This window comes from Osmerus mordax, chromosome 12, assembly GCF_038355195.1.
Source record: "Osmerus mordax isolate fOsmMor3 chromosome 12, fOsmMor3.pri, whole genome shotgun sequence".
NCBI lineage: Eukaryota > Metazoa > Chordata > Actinopteri > Osmeriformes > Osmeridae > Osmerus > Osmerus mordax.
This window is the reverse complement of record NC_090061.1, coordinates 3,834,157-3,850,647: the sequence shown is the minus strand read 5'-3', so window position 1 is coordinate 3,850,647 and position 16,491 is coordinate 3,834,157. Positions and strand designations below refer to the sequence as shown.

General features: G+C 49.3%; 1 protein-coding gene across 1 annotated transcript; it reads right to left on the bottom strand.

Annotated features, from left to right (window-relative positions):
* Positions 1–1,362: 1,362 nt before the first annotated feature.
* LOC136954453 (cohesin subunit SA-3) lies at positions 1,363–15,904 on the bottom strand. The gene is made up of 31 exons (XM_067248087.1): positions 15,873–15,904; positions 15,652–15,757; positions 14,786–15,019; positions 13,996–14,092; positions 13,487–13,563; positions 12,382–12,586; positions 11,998–12,149; positions 11,324–11,521; positions 10,705–10,803; positions 10,187–10,266; positions 9,594–9,701; positions 9,387–9,486; positions 9,001–9,095; positions 8,499–8,595; positions 8,303–8,395; positions 8,000–8,092; positions 7,538–7,738; positions 7,287–7,354; positions 7,094–7,181; positions 6,736–6,816; positions 5,678–5,770; positions 4,893–5,061; positions 4,571–4,707; positions 4,186–4,287; positions 3,788–3,921; positions 3,529–3,648; positions 2,880–3,067; positions 2,528–2,693; positions 2,068–2,142; positions 1,736–1,823; positions 1,363–1,374 (listed from the first exon to the last, which is right to left on the bottom strand). Exons 1-31 carry the CDS (start codon positions 15,902–15,904, stop codon positions 1,363–1,365), a joined length of 3,588 nt encoding a protein of 1,195 aa, XP_067104188.1.
* Positions 15,905–16,491: the final 587 nt, after the last annotated feature.

Below are 16,491 nucleotides of genomic sequence, written 5' to 3'. Positions count from 1 at the left end.
TAAATCACGGGCTCATGTTGAACTTGCTTTGTAGTACAGGCTGGCCACCACAAGGTGCTTTATGCTCTCCTCTTGTATCCCAAATGTGACGTTAACCCTCGTGCTGCCTTCGGGTCACATGACCCAAAGGTTCATAACGAACCATCGTTGTGTTTACCCAATTTTACCCAATACAAAAACAAATACAAATAATTTTCTTTTAACCATTTCAATGTGGGGGGTCTGAGACAGCCGACAGTTAAAAGAAAATGCTTCACTTTGTTTTTGTATGAGGTAAATTTGTCGCAATACGAAGGTGGGTCACAATGACTGATGGGTCAGAATGACCCGAAGATAACACAAGGGTTAAAGGGAACTCGTGGGCAAACTTTCACAGTTAGCACCTCTAACTTTATGTTAGCAAATTCTATACATAATACTTTTTATAGATTGTGTTGTTGTACTGTTGTGTGTTCTGTCAGTGTTTATCTGTGCTTTGCTGCAAACCGAATTTCCCTGTGGGACAAGAAAGAACATAAGTGAACTCTTTGTAACCTAATATCACATCCATCAACGACTTTGCTTCTTGAAGATATCAACCGTTAAAAAAAGAAATTAGCTAAAACGGACGTGAATAAAGCAATGAAACGTGTTTTATTTTAGTGGACATACAAGGTCACAATAACAGAAAAAAACCCTGCATAGCCTATATTATCAAACAATCCATAAACAGTTCTAGTTGTAGACTAGATCATATATATACCCCAAACATTTATCAAAACCCTAACAAACAAACAAACAAACAAACAAACTGTAAAACAAAACATTTGATCATTGCAGCCTCTTCAGGCCCATGTACCAAACCTTTCCTCACAAACCAAGTTCATCCAAGTATATCATGTTGGAGCTACCCACACATGCATCATGCACAGGGCAGGTCTGGGGCCTCTTCCATACAGCAGGTTTACTGAATAAGCCAGGCTTATGTCAGTTACTTTTCCTAACAGAAGCGTGGTGAGCTCGCTGTATGGAACAGGCCCCAGAGCCTCCTCGCCAGCCTGCAGCACCATCCCACTAGAACAGATCCTCTAGGTAACTCGTGGAGCGTCTTGTTGAGGGCTGGAAAAATGAGAAAAACAAACCGGACAGACGACAGTGGTGAGACTACGGGTGGGAATCTTTTGATACATCATGATTCAAATCGATTCTTGGGGTCACAATTAGATTAAAAATCGATTCACGATTTTTCCAAGATAAATACAAATAAAAAGCATAAAAAACAAATATATATACAAAACAAAATTGATTCACATGAATTTGTGAATCGATCTGAATCGCTAGCTGACAATCGTGATTCAAATGTGAATCGATTTTTCCCCACCCCTAGGTGAGACCCTGACCCACAGGAACGGGGTGCCACCAACCTGGGTGGATGATGTCACTGCATGAGTTTTTTTTCATGATACATTTGCTAAGGACAATTAATTATTGTAACAAATACAAGTAAATATGGTCATTTACTAAGGTTAGATGGACTGGAGGTTATTAACAAGCCCCTGGGCTTGTTCCATAAAGCGAGTTTACAAAATAAGACAGGTTTATGTCAGGTCAAGTATTCGATACTCGCTTTATGGAACATGCCCCAGGAAAATGCAATTAAACACAATAATGAATCAAAAAAGTAGATTGAATTGAATACTGTGTTATGTATTCATGTGGCATAGTCATTCCTGTGTGAACGGGCTGTGTAACGTACCAGGGTGACGGCCGTCTCACTGTCAGAATCATTGCTCTCAAACTCGTCTATATCAACCTCCTGCTCATCTTCCTCGATCAGGGTGAGTCTGAGACACACAGGACTGTCCTCCTCAAACTCAAAGCACACTTTCAAAATGGCGTGGTAAACATCCTGGCCTGAGGTGTCTATTAACGTAAACTACCTTGCTTTGCAGATAAACGGTTGCTTAGACACAGTGACACTTATTTTACAACTGCAATTTTATCAACTCGTTAGTTGATAACTATAGGCAGTGTGAGAACGTTCCATATGAACTCATTGTTCAACGGCAGTATGTGTGTGTGTCTTACAGTGTGAGATGGGAGTCCAGCTCAGAGGGGCTGGGCTGGGCACGTCTGTTAGGTTCCACCCTGCGCATCTCTGACCTGGAAACACAGCAAACAACGTTTAGTATGGTGTTTAATACACTTTGCATTATGCATTTGTATACTTAATCTGCAACTGAAACTACAGTGTGATATCGACTAATACTTTGTGTTTTGACCCATGTGTTTCCTAAGTCACCCCAGTCAGGTGGCTGAGCGGTGAGGGAATCGGGCCAGTTCGATTCCCGGCCGTGCCAACTGACGTTGTGTCCCTTGGGCAAGGCACTTCACCCTACTTGCCTCGGGGGAATGTCCCTGTACTTACTGTAAGTCGCTCTGGATAAGAGCGTCTGCTAAATGACTAAATGTAAATGTAAGTTGTTTGAACACCGCTGATTTTTTTTTTTATATACATACAGAATACAAATTAAGTCATTCTTTTTACCCCTCAGAGAAGTCGTCAGATTCTGGCTCGGAGACGATACTGGGTGCGTAGCTGGCGTGGGCGGCGGGCTGCCTCTCCAGGGTGGAGGTGAGGGTGGGGCCAGACAGGTTGCCCCTCACACCGCTGCTGTCCAGCCACGCCCCCTCACTCACACTGGACACCGTGCCTGGAGGGGTCAGAGGTCAGCTCAGCTGTCACCAAAACACCTGGAAGCCTGCGATCTGCCATAGGGTGTGATCGATGGAACTTTCTATCCATCTGGATCTATGTAACTAAATGTTTATCCTCCCCAGATGTGGCCCTGTGAGAGGTATGTGAGGGCCTCAGTGTGTGTGCGTGTGTGTGTGGTCACCAGGGGGGGAGGGTCGTCTGCGCTTGGCCACAGGCGTGCTGTGGGGGGACGGGGCCTCAGTGCTCGTGCTGTGGGCGGGCGGGGCTTCAGCGCTCCTGGAGGGGCCAGGCTGCAGGGAGCGATGGTACATTTTCACAGCCTGACAGGAGGGGGCAGCAGAGCCACACTCACCCTTCAGGAACACCAACCTGAGAGAGAGATCAAATCAAATCAACATTTATTTGTATAGCCCTTTTTACACGCAAGCATGTCACAGAGGGCTTCACATACGCCCATAGAACTGCCCCTCAACCAACCTAAACCCTCAGGGAAGACATGGAAAAACTCCCAGAAAAACTCACTACAGGAGAAAAAAATGGAAGAAACCTTGGGAGGGGCAATTCAGTGAGGGATCCCCTCCTCCAGAGACGGTTGGTGAAAGAGAGGAGCAGAACACAGGCTTAACATAGTCATACAGATAGATAGAGAAAGACAGACAGAGAGACAATGGATTCATGCTTACGATGTCGCTTTGGATAAAAGGTACCTGCTAAAGCATCTGCTAAATGACTGAAATGTAACGAGAAAGTGTTGGAGAGATGCAGAACTAGACTGAAACGGCAGTTAGGAATGTGTGATGATGCTTATGATGATGACGGTGGTGTCTCACATCTGGGCGCGGTCCTGACGGAGGAGCTTGAAGCTGAATTCGCTGAGGATCTCCAGGAACGCCAGGTTAGGGGGCGGGTCCCCGTCCTCTGCCTCCCGGAACGCAAACCGGATCCCGTCGCTAAGACAACCACACAACACAGCACGCCTTCAGAGGAGGATAGCCCACCCTATCGTCCAGAGACCCGGTAAGACAGGTGTGAAAGTAAACAAGCAGGATGGTGAAGGGGAGGATCAGGAGGAGAGGCAGGGCTGCGTACGTGTGCAGGGCCAGCAGGGGGCTGCGTACGCGCTGCAGGTCGATGCCGAAGCTCATGGCCAGACGCCGGGCCAGATCTCTGATCTCCCCCAGGTCACGAGCTCCCTGGTCCTCAGACACCTCCGCTGTGAACATCTGAAGACACACACACATGCAGACACACACATGCACACACACGCAGACAAACACACACGTGGTTCAGAAAACATAGATGCCAGCAATCTGGTGTTAAACCTTTCAAAACACAGACCTGTACAATCCTTCAACCCTAGATCAGCTCAATCTTTACCATTTCCTTTCTATAAGGTCTGCTTTTTCTATACAGGCAAACCTGAGCACAGGTCTAAATGGCAGGTGTTCATCAGACAGCGGAGCAGAGGGGGCGGGGCTCCCACACACCTGCTGCAGGCTCAGACACAGCGTCCTGGCGCTCTGCACCGGACTCATCATCCTGGTCTTACACAGCGTCTCCTTGATGATGTCACCGTAGTCTTTGTAGAACTAGAAACAGACACAGTCATCCTCAGCTCTGCATACATTACAGCCCTGCCTGTCTGTCTGTCTACAGTACAGCCCTGTCTGTCTACAGTAACTAACTTCCTCTGCGGTCTCTCCACACCCACTCTCTCCTCTCTGACCGATTCTAAAAACTCCCTCCATCCATCCCTTTTCACAGGCTCTGTCCATATCTCCTCCGCCCCCGTTTCTCTTCAATGTCTTCCCTCCCCCTCACCCCCCCCCCTCTCTGCGTCTGACTCATCCTCCTCCTCCCTCTCTCCCCTACCTTGCTGTAGTGTCTGAAGATGTCGGTGGCTGCGCTGAGGTCCAGCACTCCGTAGATGACCAGCTTACAGTAGCCCGCCAGCTGGTTCCTCCTGCGCTGCAGAGTTGATATCCTGACCTCAGCCTCCTCCTCCTCACCTGAGGACGGGACAGAAGGAAGAGCAGAACAACCTGTCATCTGTGACAGACGTTTCTCACTGATACATAATAAATATAACAGGGATACTGTTATGATCACCTACCTGATAGAGGTGGGACTGTTATGATGGTAGTACTGTAATGATGGTAGGACTTATGATGGTGGGATTGTTATGATGACCTACCTGCCAGCTCATGGTCTTCAGGCTCGGCGAAGACGTGGTCCAGGAGGAAGGCAGCCATCTCAGAGCGGAGCGGGTCGCAGGGAGGGAGAGCCAGGCTGTGCAGGGCGGGCTGAGACCTCACAGAGCCCAGCCCGAACAGCAGCAGCAGGTCACACAGCAGCTCAAACGACTAGGACACACACACACAGGTTACACAGCAGGTTAAACGACTAGGACACACACACACGTTACGCAGCAGCTAAAACGACTAGGACACACACACACACACTTCATGAAGATGCTTTTGTGGGGCTCTGATCACCCCCTTCATCAGGCTCACCTATGTCTAACCTAGCAGCATCTGGCTACTGGGCGGTCGAGGACAGAAGTGTGTAAAAACCTCACTTTGAAGTGGGGAGTCATGGAGTTAGGAGTTTATAACTTGCCGTTGTATCAAAGCAGCTCTCCAGTCCAGGATCGAGCGCACCAGACAGTCCCTGTCTCTACAGAGTCAGCGTCTTTGTGCTGGGTAACCCATCCAGGCCATATGCTTCATATTACATTTACATTTAGTCATTTAGCAGACGCTCTTATCCAGAGCGACTTACAGTAAGTACAGGGACATTCCCCCCCGAGGCAAGTAGGGTGAAGTGTCTTGCCCAAGGACACAACGTCCTTAGGCACAGCCGGGAATCGAACTGGCAACCTTCAGATTACTAGCCCGATTCCCTAACCGCTCAGCCACCTGACTTCATATGGGTAGTGTAGGACTTGACTGGTGTGTGTTTATGTGTGTGTTCTCTAACCTGGTCCCTGATCTCTGCATGGGCCACAGACAGACAGCTCTGACACACCACACAGAACGAGCGGAACTCCTTCCTCAGTTGCTTCAGCTCTACCTGCAAGAGAGTAAGAGAGAGAGAGAGAGATAGGGTGTTTGAGAGGGTGTGTGGGAGAGAGAGTGTGAGATAGGGTGTGTGAGAGGGTGTGTGGGAGAGAGAGTGTGAGAGAGGATGTGTGAGAGAGTGTGTGTGTGTGTGTGTGTGTGAGAGAGTGTGTGAGTGAGAGAGGGTGAGTGAGAGTGTGTGTGTGTGAGTGAGGGAGTGTGTGAGAGAGTGTGTGTGAGAGAGAGTATTAGCATATGTTTATACAGTGTGTGCATGCGTGAGTGTGTGTGAATGTGACACAGAGTAAAAACAGGGGGAAGAACAGCAGATGGAGACCGGATGACATTTAAAGAGACAGGGAAAGATGTCGGAATGGCATCATGTGATTGGGTAGGGTCTTCCTGCTCGTTGTCTTGTAAGAGGGGAATCTAGCTTGGGTAAACACACACCCATGCATGTTTGAGTATTCCTAATTTGCTTTGACTCTTCGTGTGTGTGTGTGTGGGCTCTGGATCAGTTGAGCAGATTGCGGTGTTAATTGCCTGCTGTCCACACAGCTGGTGGGCGGGTAAATAAGACAGCCACAGTGCCGTGGTGGGGAGGAGATCGGCCAGAGCCCTGCTGGGACATGGTGCACCTTGGGTGTATAAATAAGGTAGGCTGGCAGAGACACGCTGACGGGATGAACTGTGTGTATTTGGCAGAGGGGCGGTGTCTTCCTGTGAGCGAGAGAGAGAGGGAGATGCTGAGAGGGAGGGAGAGAGATGCTGAAAGAGAGAGGGAGGAAGGGAGGGAGAGATGGTGAGAGAGAGATGAAGACATGGTGAGAGGGAGGAAGAGATGGTGAGAGAGAGAGAGGAAGAGATGGTGAGAGAGAGAGAGGAAGAGATGGTGAGAGAGAGAGAGAGGGGAAAAGATGGTGAGAGAGAGACAGAGAGAGAGGAAGAGATGGTGAGAGAGATAAGGAGGAAGATCACCTCAGAGGGTGTGGAGCAGGACACCTTCTGTCTCTCCCAGAGCAGGTGGAAGGCTGCACACGTCAGAGCAGGTACCATTAGCTGAAACGACACAGAAACAGTTCAGTCAGGAACATCTCTAATCACCCATAACTTCTATCACAACAAGCGTGAGTCAGAGAGAGTCAGAGAGAGTCAGAGAGAGAGAGAGTCAGAGAGTCGGGGAGAGAGATAGTCAGGGAGAGTCAGAAAGAGAGAGTCAGAGAGAGTCGGGGAGAGAGAGTCAGGGAGAGTCAGAGAGAGAGTCAGAGAGAGAGAGTCAGGGAGTCAGAGAGAGAGAGTCAGAGAGAGAGAGAGACAGAAACAGAGAAACTCCGACCTCCTTGTCCATATCTGTGGACTCTGTTCCGCTCTTCAGGAGTTTGAAGCAGGGCTCAAACAGCTTCCAGCCTGTCAGGTCCTTGGCACTGGAAAACACCCGCACCCTGTTGTATCAGGCTCTCTCTGAACTGGCCACACACACACATCTAGACACAGACACACACACACACACACAGACACACACACGGTACCTGCTGAAGGCTGCAATCCTCTTCAGGGTGTTGGCTGCACTGTACACATCATCTTCATCAGCAGTCCCCTGACACCACACAGGAGAGGGAGTTCAACCAATGTGTCTGCTGGATTATGCAGGTCCAGGGTAACACATGTGGTTTGGTGTCTTAGTGTGTGGGTGCGTGTCTACGTAAGTGCAAGTAGGTGTGTGTGTGTCTAGGTCTGTGTGTGTGTGTCTAAGTATGTGTGTCTGTGTGCATGTGTTCACCTGCAGCAGGTCGTTGAGGTGGGAGCTGAATCTGTCCGTGAGCCCGTCCAGCAGCTGGCTGAGAGCCAGGTCCGCCCGGGAGGAGAAGGTGTAGCGGGGGGAGGAGAGGGCGCAGGCCACGCGGGCACACGCCTCCAGCACGCCCCCATCTGTGTGCTTCTCCACCACGGCCCACACCTGCACCAGCAGCACGTCCAGACACTGACACACAGAGGGGGAGGGGGGTGAGAGAGATCCCTCTCATCCCTCCCTCCCCCCACCCCTCCCTATACCCCCATCCTCTGTTCTCTCCCCCTATCCTCCTCTTCCTCCCTTTCTCTCTATCCCTGTCCATCCTCCTCTCCCTCCTTATCCCCCCTCCTCCCTTACCTTCTCACTCCTCCCCTACCTCCCCCCCTCCCTCCTCCCTCCCTCCCTCCTTTCCTACCTCCTCCCCTCCCTCCTCCCCTCCCTCCTCCCTACCTTCTCCAGTCTGCTGGTGCTGCTGTAGGTCTCCAGGTCAAAGTAGAGCGGTGCTTTCAGCAGGCTGGTCACCTTCTCCACGTCTGCAGAGTACTGGACGAGAGCGGAGGACACTTGGTATCATCCACCCTGCATACTACCTCAGTGTGTGGTACCTACTATTGTGTGGGTCTACATGGCCTGTGAGTGGTTGTGAGGTGCGGCTGTAGGCCAGCAGCAGGGAGGGTCACCCTGGCTGGGTCACCCTGGCTGGGTCACCCTGGCTGGGTCACCCTGGCTGGGTCACCCTGGCTGGTTCAGCACCTTAGCCAGGAGCTGGGGAAGCAGAGGGATGAAGTGGGCCGTGATGCGCCTCCTGTCCTGAGCCTGGGTCTTCTTGTCCTTCATGCTGAGGACCTTAGACACACACACACACAGTTGAGACCGTGCAGCACATGTAGAAGGTCTCATGTGTAATCCCACCCCTGCAGTGAGAGCTTGCTGTGGGCTGCTAGATCACCTTCTTGCCCTGGGCCCTCCCCACAGGGGGGTGCACCTCTGCTGCCTGCCTCATGGCACACATCATCAGCTCTATCAACGCCCCCTCCTCCTCATCGCTCGGACCTGGGGAGACGAGGAGGAGGACAGGAGGAGAGGGGAGGAGGACAAAGGAGAAGAGGGGAGGAGGACAAAGGAGGAGAGGGGAGGAGGACAAAGGAGAAGAGGGGAGGAGGACAGGAGGAGAGGGGAGGAGGACAAAGGAGAAGAGGGGAGGAGGACAGGAGGAGAGGGGAGGAGGACAGGAGAAGAGGGGAGGACAAAGGAGAAGAGGGGAGGCGGAGAAGCACAGTATAAATTGAGAGAAAAAAAAGTGGTGGGCTACAGGAAAGAGGATGGGTAGAAGACATTAGGCAAAAGAAAGCTATGGAACAGAAAGAGCATCGAACACATGTACAGGCGTGTATGTGTGTCTCTCTGTGTGTGTGTGTGTGGTTCTACCCTGGCCAGGCTCTGTCTCCTGCAGCAGCAGCAGTGATGTCATGGTCTCCCAGTCCCTCAGCTCTGAAGCTGCCACTGCCCACAGGCTGTCCACCAGGTAGGCCCCGTGCTCATGGAACTGACAGAGAGACAAGGGGGAGAGGGACAGAGAGAAGGGCAGAATGAGAAAGTGAGTATGGGAGAGATAGAGAGAGAGAGTGTATGAGAGAGAGAGGGAGAGAGTGAACGAGAGAGAGGGAGAGAGTGTACGAGAGAGAGGGAGAGTGTATGAGAGAGAGAGGGTGAGAGTGTACGAGAGAGAGAGGGAGAGATTGTATGAGAGAGAGAGAGGGAGAGTGTAAGAGAGAGAGTGGGAGTGTATGAGAGAGAGAGAGGGAGAGTGTATGAGAGAGAGAGGGAGAGGGTTTACCTCACTCTGGGTGTAGAAGGACACCAGGATGTTGAGAAACGCAGCCCTACGAGCTCCCATATCCTGATCCTCATTATCCCTGGCCATCACACTGCACAGCCTGACACCAACCACACACACACACACACACACAATAAGGAACTGCTTTCCAACGTGAGCTGGAGGATTGGAGGGATGGAGGAGGGATGGATGGAGGGATAGACGTACTTGTGGTAGAGGAAAGCTCCAGCAGTTGAGGCCAGGCCTCTGTGTGCTGCAAACACCAGAGGATACACACTGCTGCTCTCCTCCTCAGAGAGGCCCTCCTCTGTCCTCCTGCACACACACACACACACACGCACACAGAGTAGTCCAAGCATGTTGACCAAAAAAAAACAATGTAGGGAATCGCAGAAACAACACGAATACACTTTTAAAAAAGATTTGTAAAATTTTTATTATGCCTACTTTGTCTTTTAATGACCCCTAAAATCATTCAAAGTCAACTGTTTTATTATTGTATTCAAAATGAGCAAAAATCTAAACTGCTCAGAAGGTTTTTTTAATCAGGCATGGTCACAGTACCTCAGTGAGGGACCTGGTGTGGAAGAACTCACAGCAGGCTTTGGATTCATTCATCAACCTCCAAATTCTTTGCACAAATTATCTGGACTTGGTCTGCAAAAGCCTTGAGACAAAGCTCACACCAGCAGACAACTGAGCACATATACACACACACACACACACACACACATATATATACACACACACACACATATATATACACACACACACACATATATACACACACACACACTCACTGTTGGATGAGCAACAGCAGCTGGACGGCTTCCACTGCTACGTCTGGCTCCCTGTCTAGAACCATGCTCAGCATCCTCTCCTGCGCACACACACACACACGCATGCACACACATGCACAAATAAACAAACAGAAGGGAGGAAGCTAAGCCAAAGCATAAACACACTTATCTCATGCAACATGAGAGGCTTAGAGTTCTGTGTGAAGCCAGTTTTTCATGTGTTTGACAGGAGATTATTAGCCACCCTTTATAGCTAGATAAACATGCAACCAGACTGAGCTAAACTCACACAAACAACCTTGTCTGAGACAGAAGCCTCGACAGACAGAAGCACTGAGACTGAAATGATTCTAGACAGACAGACAAAAGACAGAGCTGTCTTCAGAGGAGAGGAGAGCGAGCCTGGAGATAATGAAGCAGACACAAAGAGAGAGAGAGTGGGGTGAGAGAGAGAGCGAGAAAGTGGGGTGAGAGAGAGAGAGTGGGGTGAGAGAGGTCCGCTCAGATGGGAGTCCTACTTTGAACCTGCTGGTGAAGAGCTCCAGGCGCCCAATGAAGTCCTTCTCCTGGTACAGACCCTGCAGGGCACGCACACACTGCAGACGCACCAGACCTTGCTGTGACACACACACACACAGGAACACACACACATACACTACAGATCAACACAATATTGCCCCTAGAAGATGTTAAAGAACATGAAGCATTGCTAGATATGATAATCAGTCGTTGACATTTAGTCAGTGTTTCCCCATGCTGAATGCAGGCATGCACACAGGTCAGGGGTAAAAAATTTGAGAAAAAAAGAAAAAATCTTACATTTGAAAGTTAAACGCATCAATCTAGTGCTCTTTGAGAGCAAAATTAAGAGGCTAGATCAATGTAGAAAACCTCTCCCCACTCTGCCCCTGATTGGCTGTGAGGTTTAGGCATTAGGAGTGATGATTGGTTCCAGAGCCAGTTGTAATGTTGCGAAGCACGGGTAAAATACTGTGTTGGCCAAGGCCACGACCACCCCCCCCCTCCCCCCAAAATATTTTCTCATCGGATCGTAGGTGGTCACGTAGGTGACCCATTTTGGTTTCAAAAAGGTGAGTCTCACCTAAAGGTGAGGAGTTTGCATGTGTGTGTGTCCACCTTGTCGTGCAGGGTCCAGCCCATGTACTTGAGGTATCCGTCGTTCAGGAAGACAGTGGGGTTCTCCTTCAGCCACTCCCCCATCTCTGTGATGCAGGCGGCCCGGACCTCGGGCACCAGGTCTCTGTAGCGGTGCACGAACACCCCCCGGAACACTGCGTTCATCATGGAGGACAGCTCCTCCTGGTGCTCCAGCAGCTGGGCACAAACACACACAACACTGCATAAACACACACACACGTGCATAACGTATACACACAGACCACATAAACACACGCACACACACACAACACTGCATAAACACACACACGTGCATAACGTATACACACAGACCACATAAACACACGCACACACACAACACTGCATAAACACACACACGTGCATAACGTATACACACAGACCACATAAACACGCACACACACACCGCATAAACACACACACCGCATAAACACACACACGTGCATAACGTATACACACAGACCACATAAACACACACACACGTGCATGTGCACACACAGACCGCATAAACGCACCCACACATCACGTGGGCCATGTGCACACACACAGGAAGCGTAAATGCATGTATCCATGCAAGTGTGTGTCTGTCAGAGGGTAGGTTTAACAACGTACCGTGTGTGTGTGTGCACGGGTGTGTGTGTGTGTGTGTACCAGACCTGGCTGACGTTGGCCTGCAGCTCCTCCAGCCTCCCCAGGGCTCTGTCCTCTGGGCTCCTGGTCGTCTCCACGTCGTAGCGTCTCTGCGTGGTCTTCACCTGGGCGAACACCGTCACCGCCACCTCCACCAGCGCCGTCATCAGCTTCATGGCTGTGACCAGGACAGGAGACACCCTTTAGCATGACAAGCTCCAGTCAAAATGCCTTGAACAGATAGTATCCTACCGCGGTACACATGTAGCATGCATATGTTTACATACATATACGCCACCACAGAAAATTATACTATTTTGCTCAAACTTGAAACCATTCATCTTCACCTACCACACACACACACACACACACACACACATCTTTCCCCTCTCGATCTGAGCGTGACTCACCGACCAGGGTGCTGGTGTGTCTGAAGGCTCGGACCTGCGAGTCAGACAGTCCGGTGAGCAGAGCCAGCAGGGAGGAGAACAGGTAGTCGTCGTAGAGCAGGCTGTTCTGGCAGGAGCGCACCAGCACCCTGAAGAACTCACACAGCCCCGCCTTGAAGCGCTTCCACTGGGGGCCAGGGGTGCACAGAGGGTAGTTTACAGACTCCTGGACAACACATACGTGGCAATATTAATAACGTTTATGTTATATGTACACATGCCTTGATCCGAAGTGACGTCCAGGAAGGGGTGCGAGTCTGCAACCTCTTGATCTGCCGTCAATCTACCACTGAACGTTACCTGTGCCCTATGGACACAGGTAGACCCGTCCACACAAACTGTGTTTATGTCAAGGAGTAACGCTAGATATCTGGACAGGTTTGATTGTATGGTAGATGGAGCTGAGAAATCGATAGGTATCTGACAGAGGTGAACAAATTCATTGTTTAAAGGTCGACAAGGACCAAGTATTTGGTTTTGGAGCGTCGGGTGATACAGAGAGCAGATATGATGAGTACTTATTTGGGGGGGGAAGGGGCATTATAGTAACGTTTAAAGTTTAGGATTCGAAACGCAGAAATACCTTCTCTACAAAGCCAGAAGCCAGCTACAAACAGCCTGCCTAACTGACGACAAACACATCTTATCTAGCTTAGCTGAGTACATGCAGGGGGAAGATCTGTCTAATGAAGGAGAAGCATTTCCCTAACACATCAGTCGGTGTCTTTGCTCATTATAAACTTGAGAAGCTGATGAGCCGCTCTCTCGACACCAGCGCACGGCGCTGACTGCATTTTCAGAGCTGGGGAAGCCAAAGGAAGGGAATTGGAGTGTGTTGCTTCTCCAGCACTATAATTAGCTCAGGACGTTCATTAAGCTTTCTCATAATTGGAAGCACACACACACACACATGTACACAAACACACATGTACACAAACACATCAAATACAAGTGTGTGCCACGTCGCATTGGACTGATATGTATTGGTGCTTCTCGTATTTAAGGAATAGTTTTTTTTCCCCCTTTTAAACAACCTTTCAGCTTCAGGAGTGTGATGCTGCCTCACCTCGTTAAACTCCTTAGTCAGGGTGCTGATGATCTCTGCGTTCTGCATACTGTCAAACATCTCCCTGCTCACCACACCTGTGATTGAAGAGCGGTTCATTCGTGAATCCAACAAGAAAGCCCAGAGGTCATTTAACTTCAATGTCTCTCAACCCTGGTCTTCAGGCCCCACTGCCCTGCTTGTTCTAGACGTTTCCCTGCTCCTACACACCTGATTCAAGTGACTGGGTTGTCATCAAGCTCTGCAGAAGCTTAATAATGACCCCTTCGTTTGAATCAAGTGTGGTTGGAAGAGGGAAACATGTCAAACAAGCAGGGCTGGGGGTCCGAGAACCAGGGCTGAGAAAGGCAGGTCTGACTCCAGGCCCTGCATGGTTAGCATGCCAAAAGATCAATACAAGAGTGCTGATCAATACCCCTTCTAGAATCTGGTTAAGAGATAATCCTCTGAACTTTGACCCCAATCTCCCCCCAGCCCTCTCAATTCCAGACACCCTTTCGACCTCTGACCTTTGCATCCGCAGCACTGAACCACAAAGTTAATGAGCACCAGGAGGCCCGCCTCTCGGTCGTGCTTGTAGCCGTCCAGCCACTCATCCACCACCGTCTGATTATTGACAGAGAACGACAACCAATGAAGAAGCAGCATTCGTGGCACTGTTATTGATATGTGGATCAGTTACATCTTTCTAAACCCTTGTCCCCTAATCGTGTCATACCAACAATCGTCCACCAATACTATTGTTTTCGCTGTCCACATCCACTCATTGGAACACCTGATTAAGAGTATTCAGTTTATATCTGTTAACACCACAAGCCTGGACAACAGCTACTCATAGGGTTCTCCAGGCTGAGCTAAAGAATGCAAGAGATGCATTCTTTATTGTGATGTCACTGCCTACTGTACTGAATGAAACCCTTTTTTTTTTTTATTAGTGCCTGTTACTTTTTCAGTGCATTCATCTTTTATTGCACTGCATTCCCTCCTTCACCCCCCCCCCCTTCACACACACTCTGACAACAACAAAAAACGGCCACCTAACACACAATGGGTGGGATGGACGCATGCTGTCAATCATTGACCGCATGACCCAATGGTAGCTTTCTATCCTCTCGGCATCAAAGGGACTGTGTGGGGTCAGATCAGTCAGCTGGTGACAGCGCATGATAATGGCCACCATTGTCGACTTTAAAGGGCTTGTTTCCCCATCATTACTCATCCACCCCTCTCTCCTGGGCCCTCCCCCTGCTGGAGCCCCCCTCCACACCCATCCCTCCCACCCCCATCCCCCCCACTCACCACCACGGCACTCTTTCCAGAGCGTATGGCTTCATACATGTCCCCTGCACTGATGAACTGTCTGTCCTTGTTGCCTCGCCTCTCTTGCCTAGGGGAGAGCGGTTTGGGGGAGACTGGCCTGGGGGTCCCATGGGAGGGAGGCTGGGGGGAGGAGGCTGGAAGGGTGGGGCTCAGGCCGGGGCCAGACCTGGAGCTGGGCTGGGACGCAGCTTTGCGCCTGGGTCTCTTGGGTGGCTGAGGATTGAAATAGTAGATAAAATGACAATTTATTGAAGGGATTCACAGTAAATTATTGCAGCCTACTGAACTTGCCACTCGAAATGACGTGCGGTATTGCCAGATGGGGTGAAATATCTAGGTGGGACAAATACTCAAATTAGTATGTTAGGCTATCGCTGGTAAAAAAAATAAAAATAATCTTGGTTGTGATTACCTAAGTATACAATACACAGCTGAGACTGAATGAATTATTCAGCGTGTGACAGGGATCTAGCTAGCTACACACCCAAGACTTTTCTTCTTCCTCCTCTTTTTGGCAGTTACATTAGCCATGTGGGTCCCTGATCAGCCGTTAAACTACTTTCAAGTATGAAGACGCGCATAGAGCACAGTACATAGAGCTGGGCGGCGGCAGGGTATGGCTTGGTTGGGCTACAGCCCCACCGTGAAACAGGCAAGAAAATTGTGTGTGTATTCACATTGACATTCAGACATTGATTTGAGCCCCACGACAGTATGGACAACTTAAATAGTGTTGCAAATAACATGTCAGAATGTCAAGTTCAGTTTGGGACGGCTAATTTTCCACTTCGGGACGGTACTGGGACAGTGAGGAAAACAAGTTAAGTTGTGAGCCCTGTACAGACCACAGGTCCATGTGCGTTGATGACATTCCGTTTTCTCTCCTTCGTGGATCTGAATTCGACCTCAAAGTCACTGTCTGAATCGGACATGTCGAATGTCTCCTCAGAGCTGCAAATATGCAAGAACATTGATATCTTAGAATTGACATTATAGCGTCTACAAAAAGATCTATACAACCAATGAGATGTAACGGATCATTTGAAGCTTAGTTAGTTGACCTTACCTGGCTTGACTTGATTCATCCAACTGAGCCATGATGACGCGATGGCGCTCAGGGTTAACAATCGGATTGCTAGCTAGCTAGTGCTAACGTAATTGTTGACTAGTCTCGCTGTGAAGCATCAAGGAAACAAGATAATGAAAGACAAATGAAATGTTCAAGAGGGGTGTCATAGGCAGTTTTCAATTCATGACTTGAGGGACAACTTTACAATTTATTAATTAAGTTTCCTGACGCCAATGATTAGACAAATTGTCTACATTTCTCACCCTAGTAAACAATACATTTTGTCGTGTGGTATTTTTAACAAAGCTAGCAAAATTCAAACAAATATGTCATACCTAAGAATGAATGACTTGTTATATCTTCTTTTATTAGTTGAATTTCTTCAACCAGACGAACTCAAGAATACTCTTCCGATAATTTCGCGCCTCAGTCTTTCATCAAGAGGATTGGATAGAAGACAAAAATGCGATTGGCCAGTTTTTTTTGACTTCCGCACGGTAGCAAGAAAATGAACCCCTTTATCCAGAGTTTTACCGGTAGCCTATGTCGACAAAGCCAGATCTGTGGTGTTAGGGTGTTTGATGAACATCTGTGTTTGATGAATATAGCCTACTAG

What these genes read in the sequence shown, in the direction of transcription:
- LOC136954453 (XM_067248087.1), bottom strand. Translation starts at nt 15,904, where the DNA reads ATGGCTCAGTTGGATGAATCAAGTCAAGCCAG. An exon ending in GATGAATCAAGTCAAGCCAG is followed by an intron (nt 15,758 to 15,872) that starts GTAAGGTCAACT and finishes GCATATTTGCAG; the next exon opens with CTCTGAGGAGACATTCGACA. An exon ending in CCACAGATATGGACAAGGAG is followed by an intron (nt 6,817 to 7,093) that starts GTCGGAGTTTCT and finishes GTGTCGTTTCAG; the next exon opens with CTAATGGTACCTGCTCTGAC.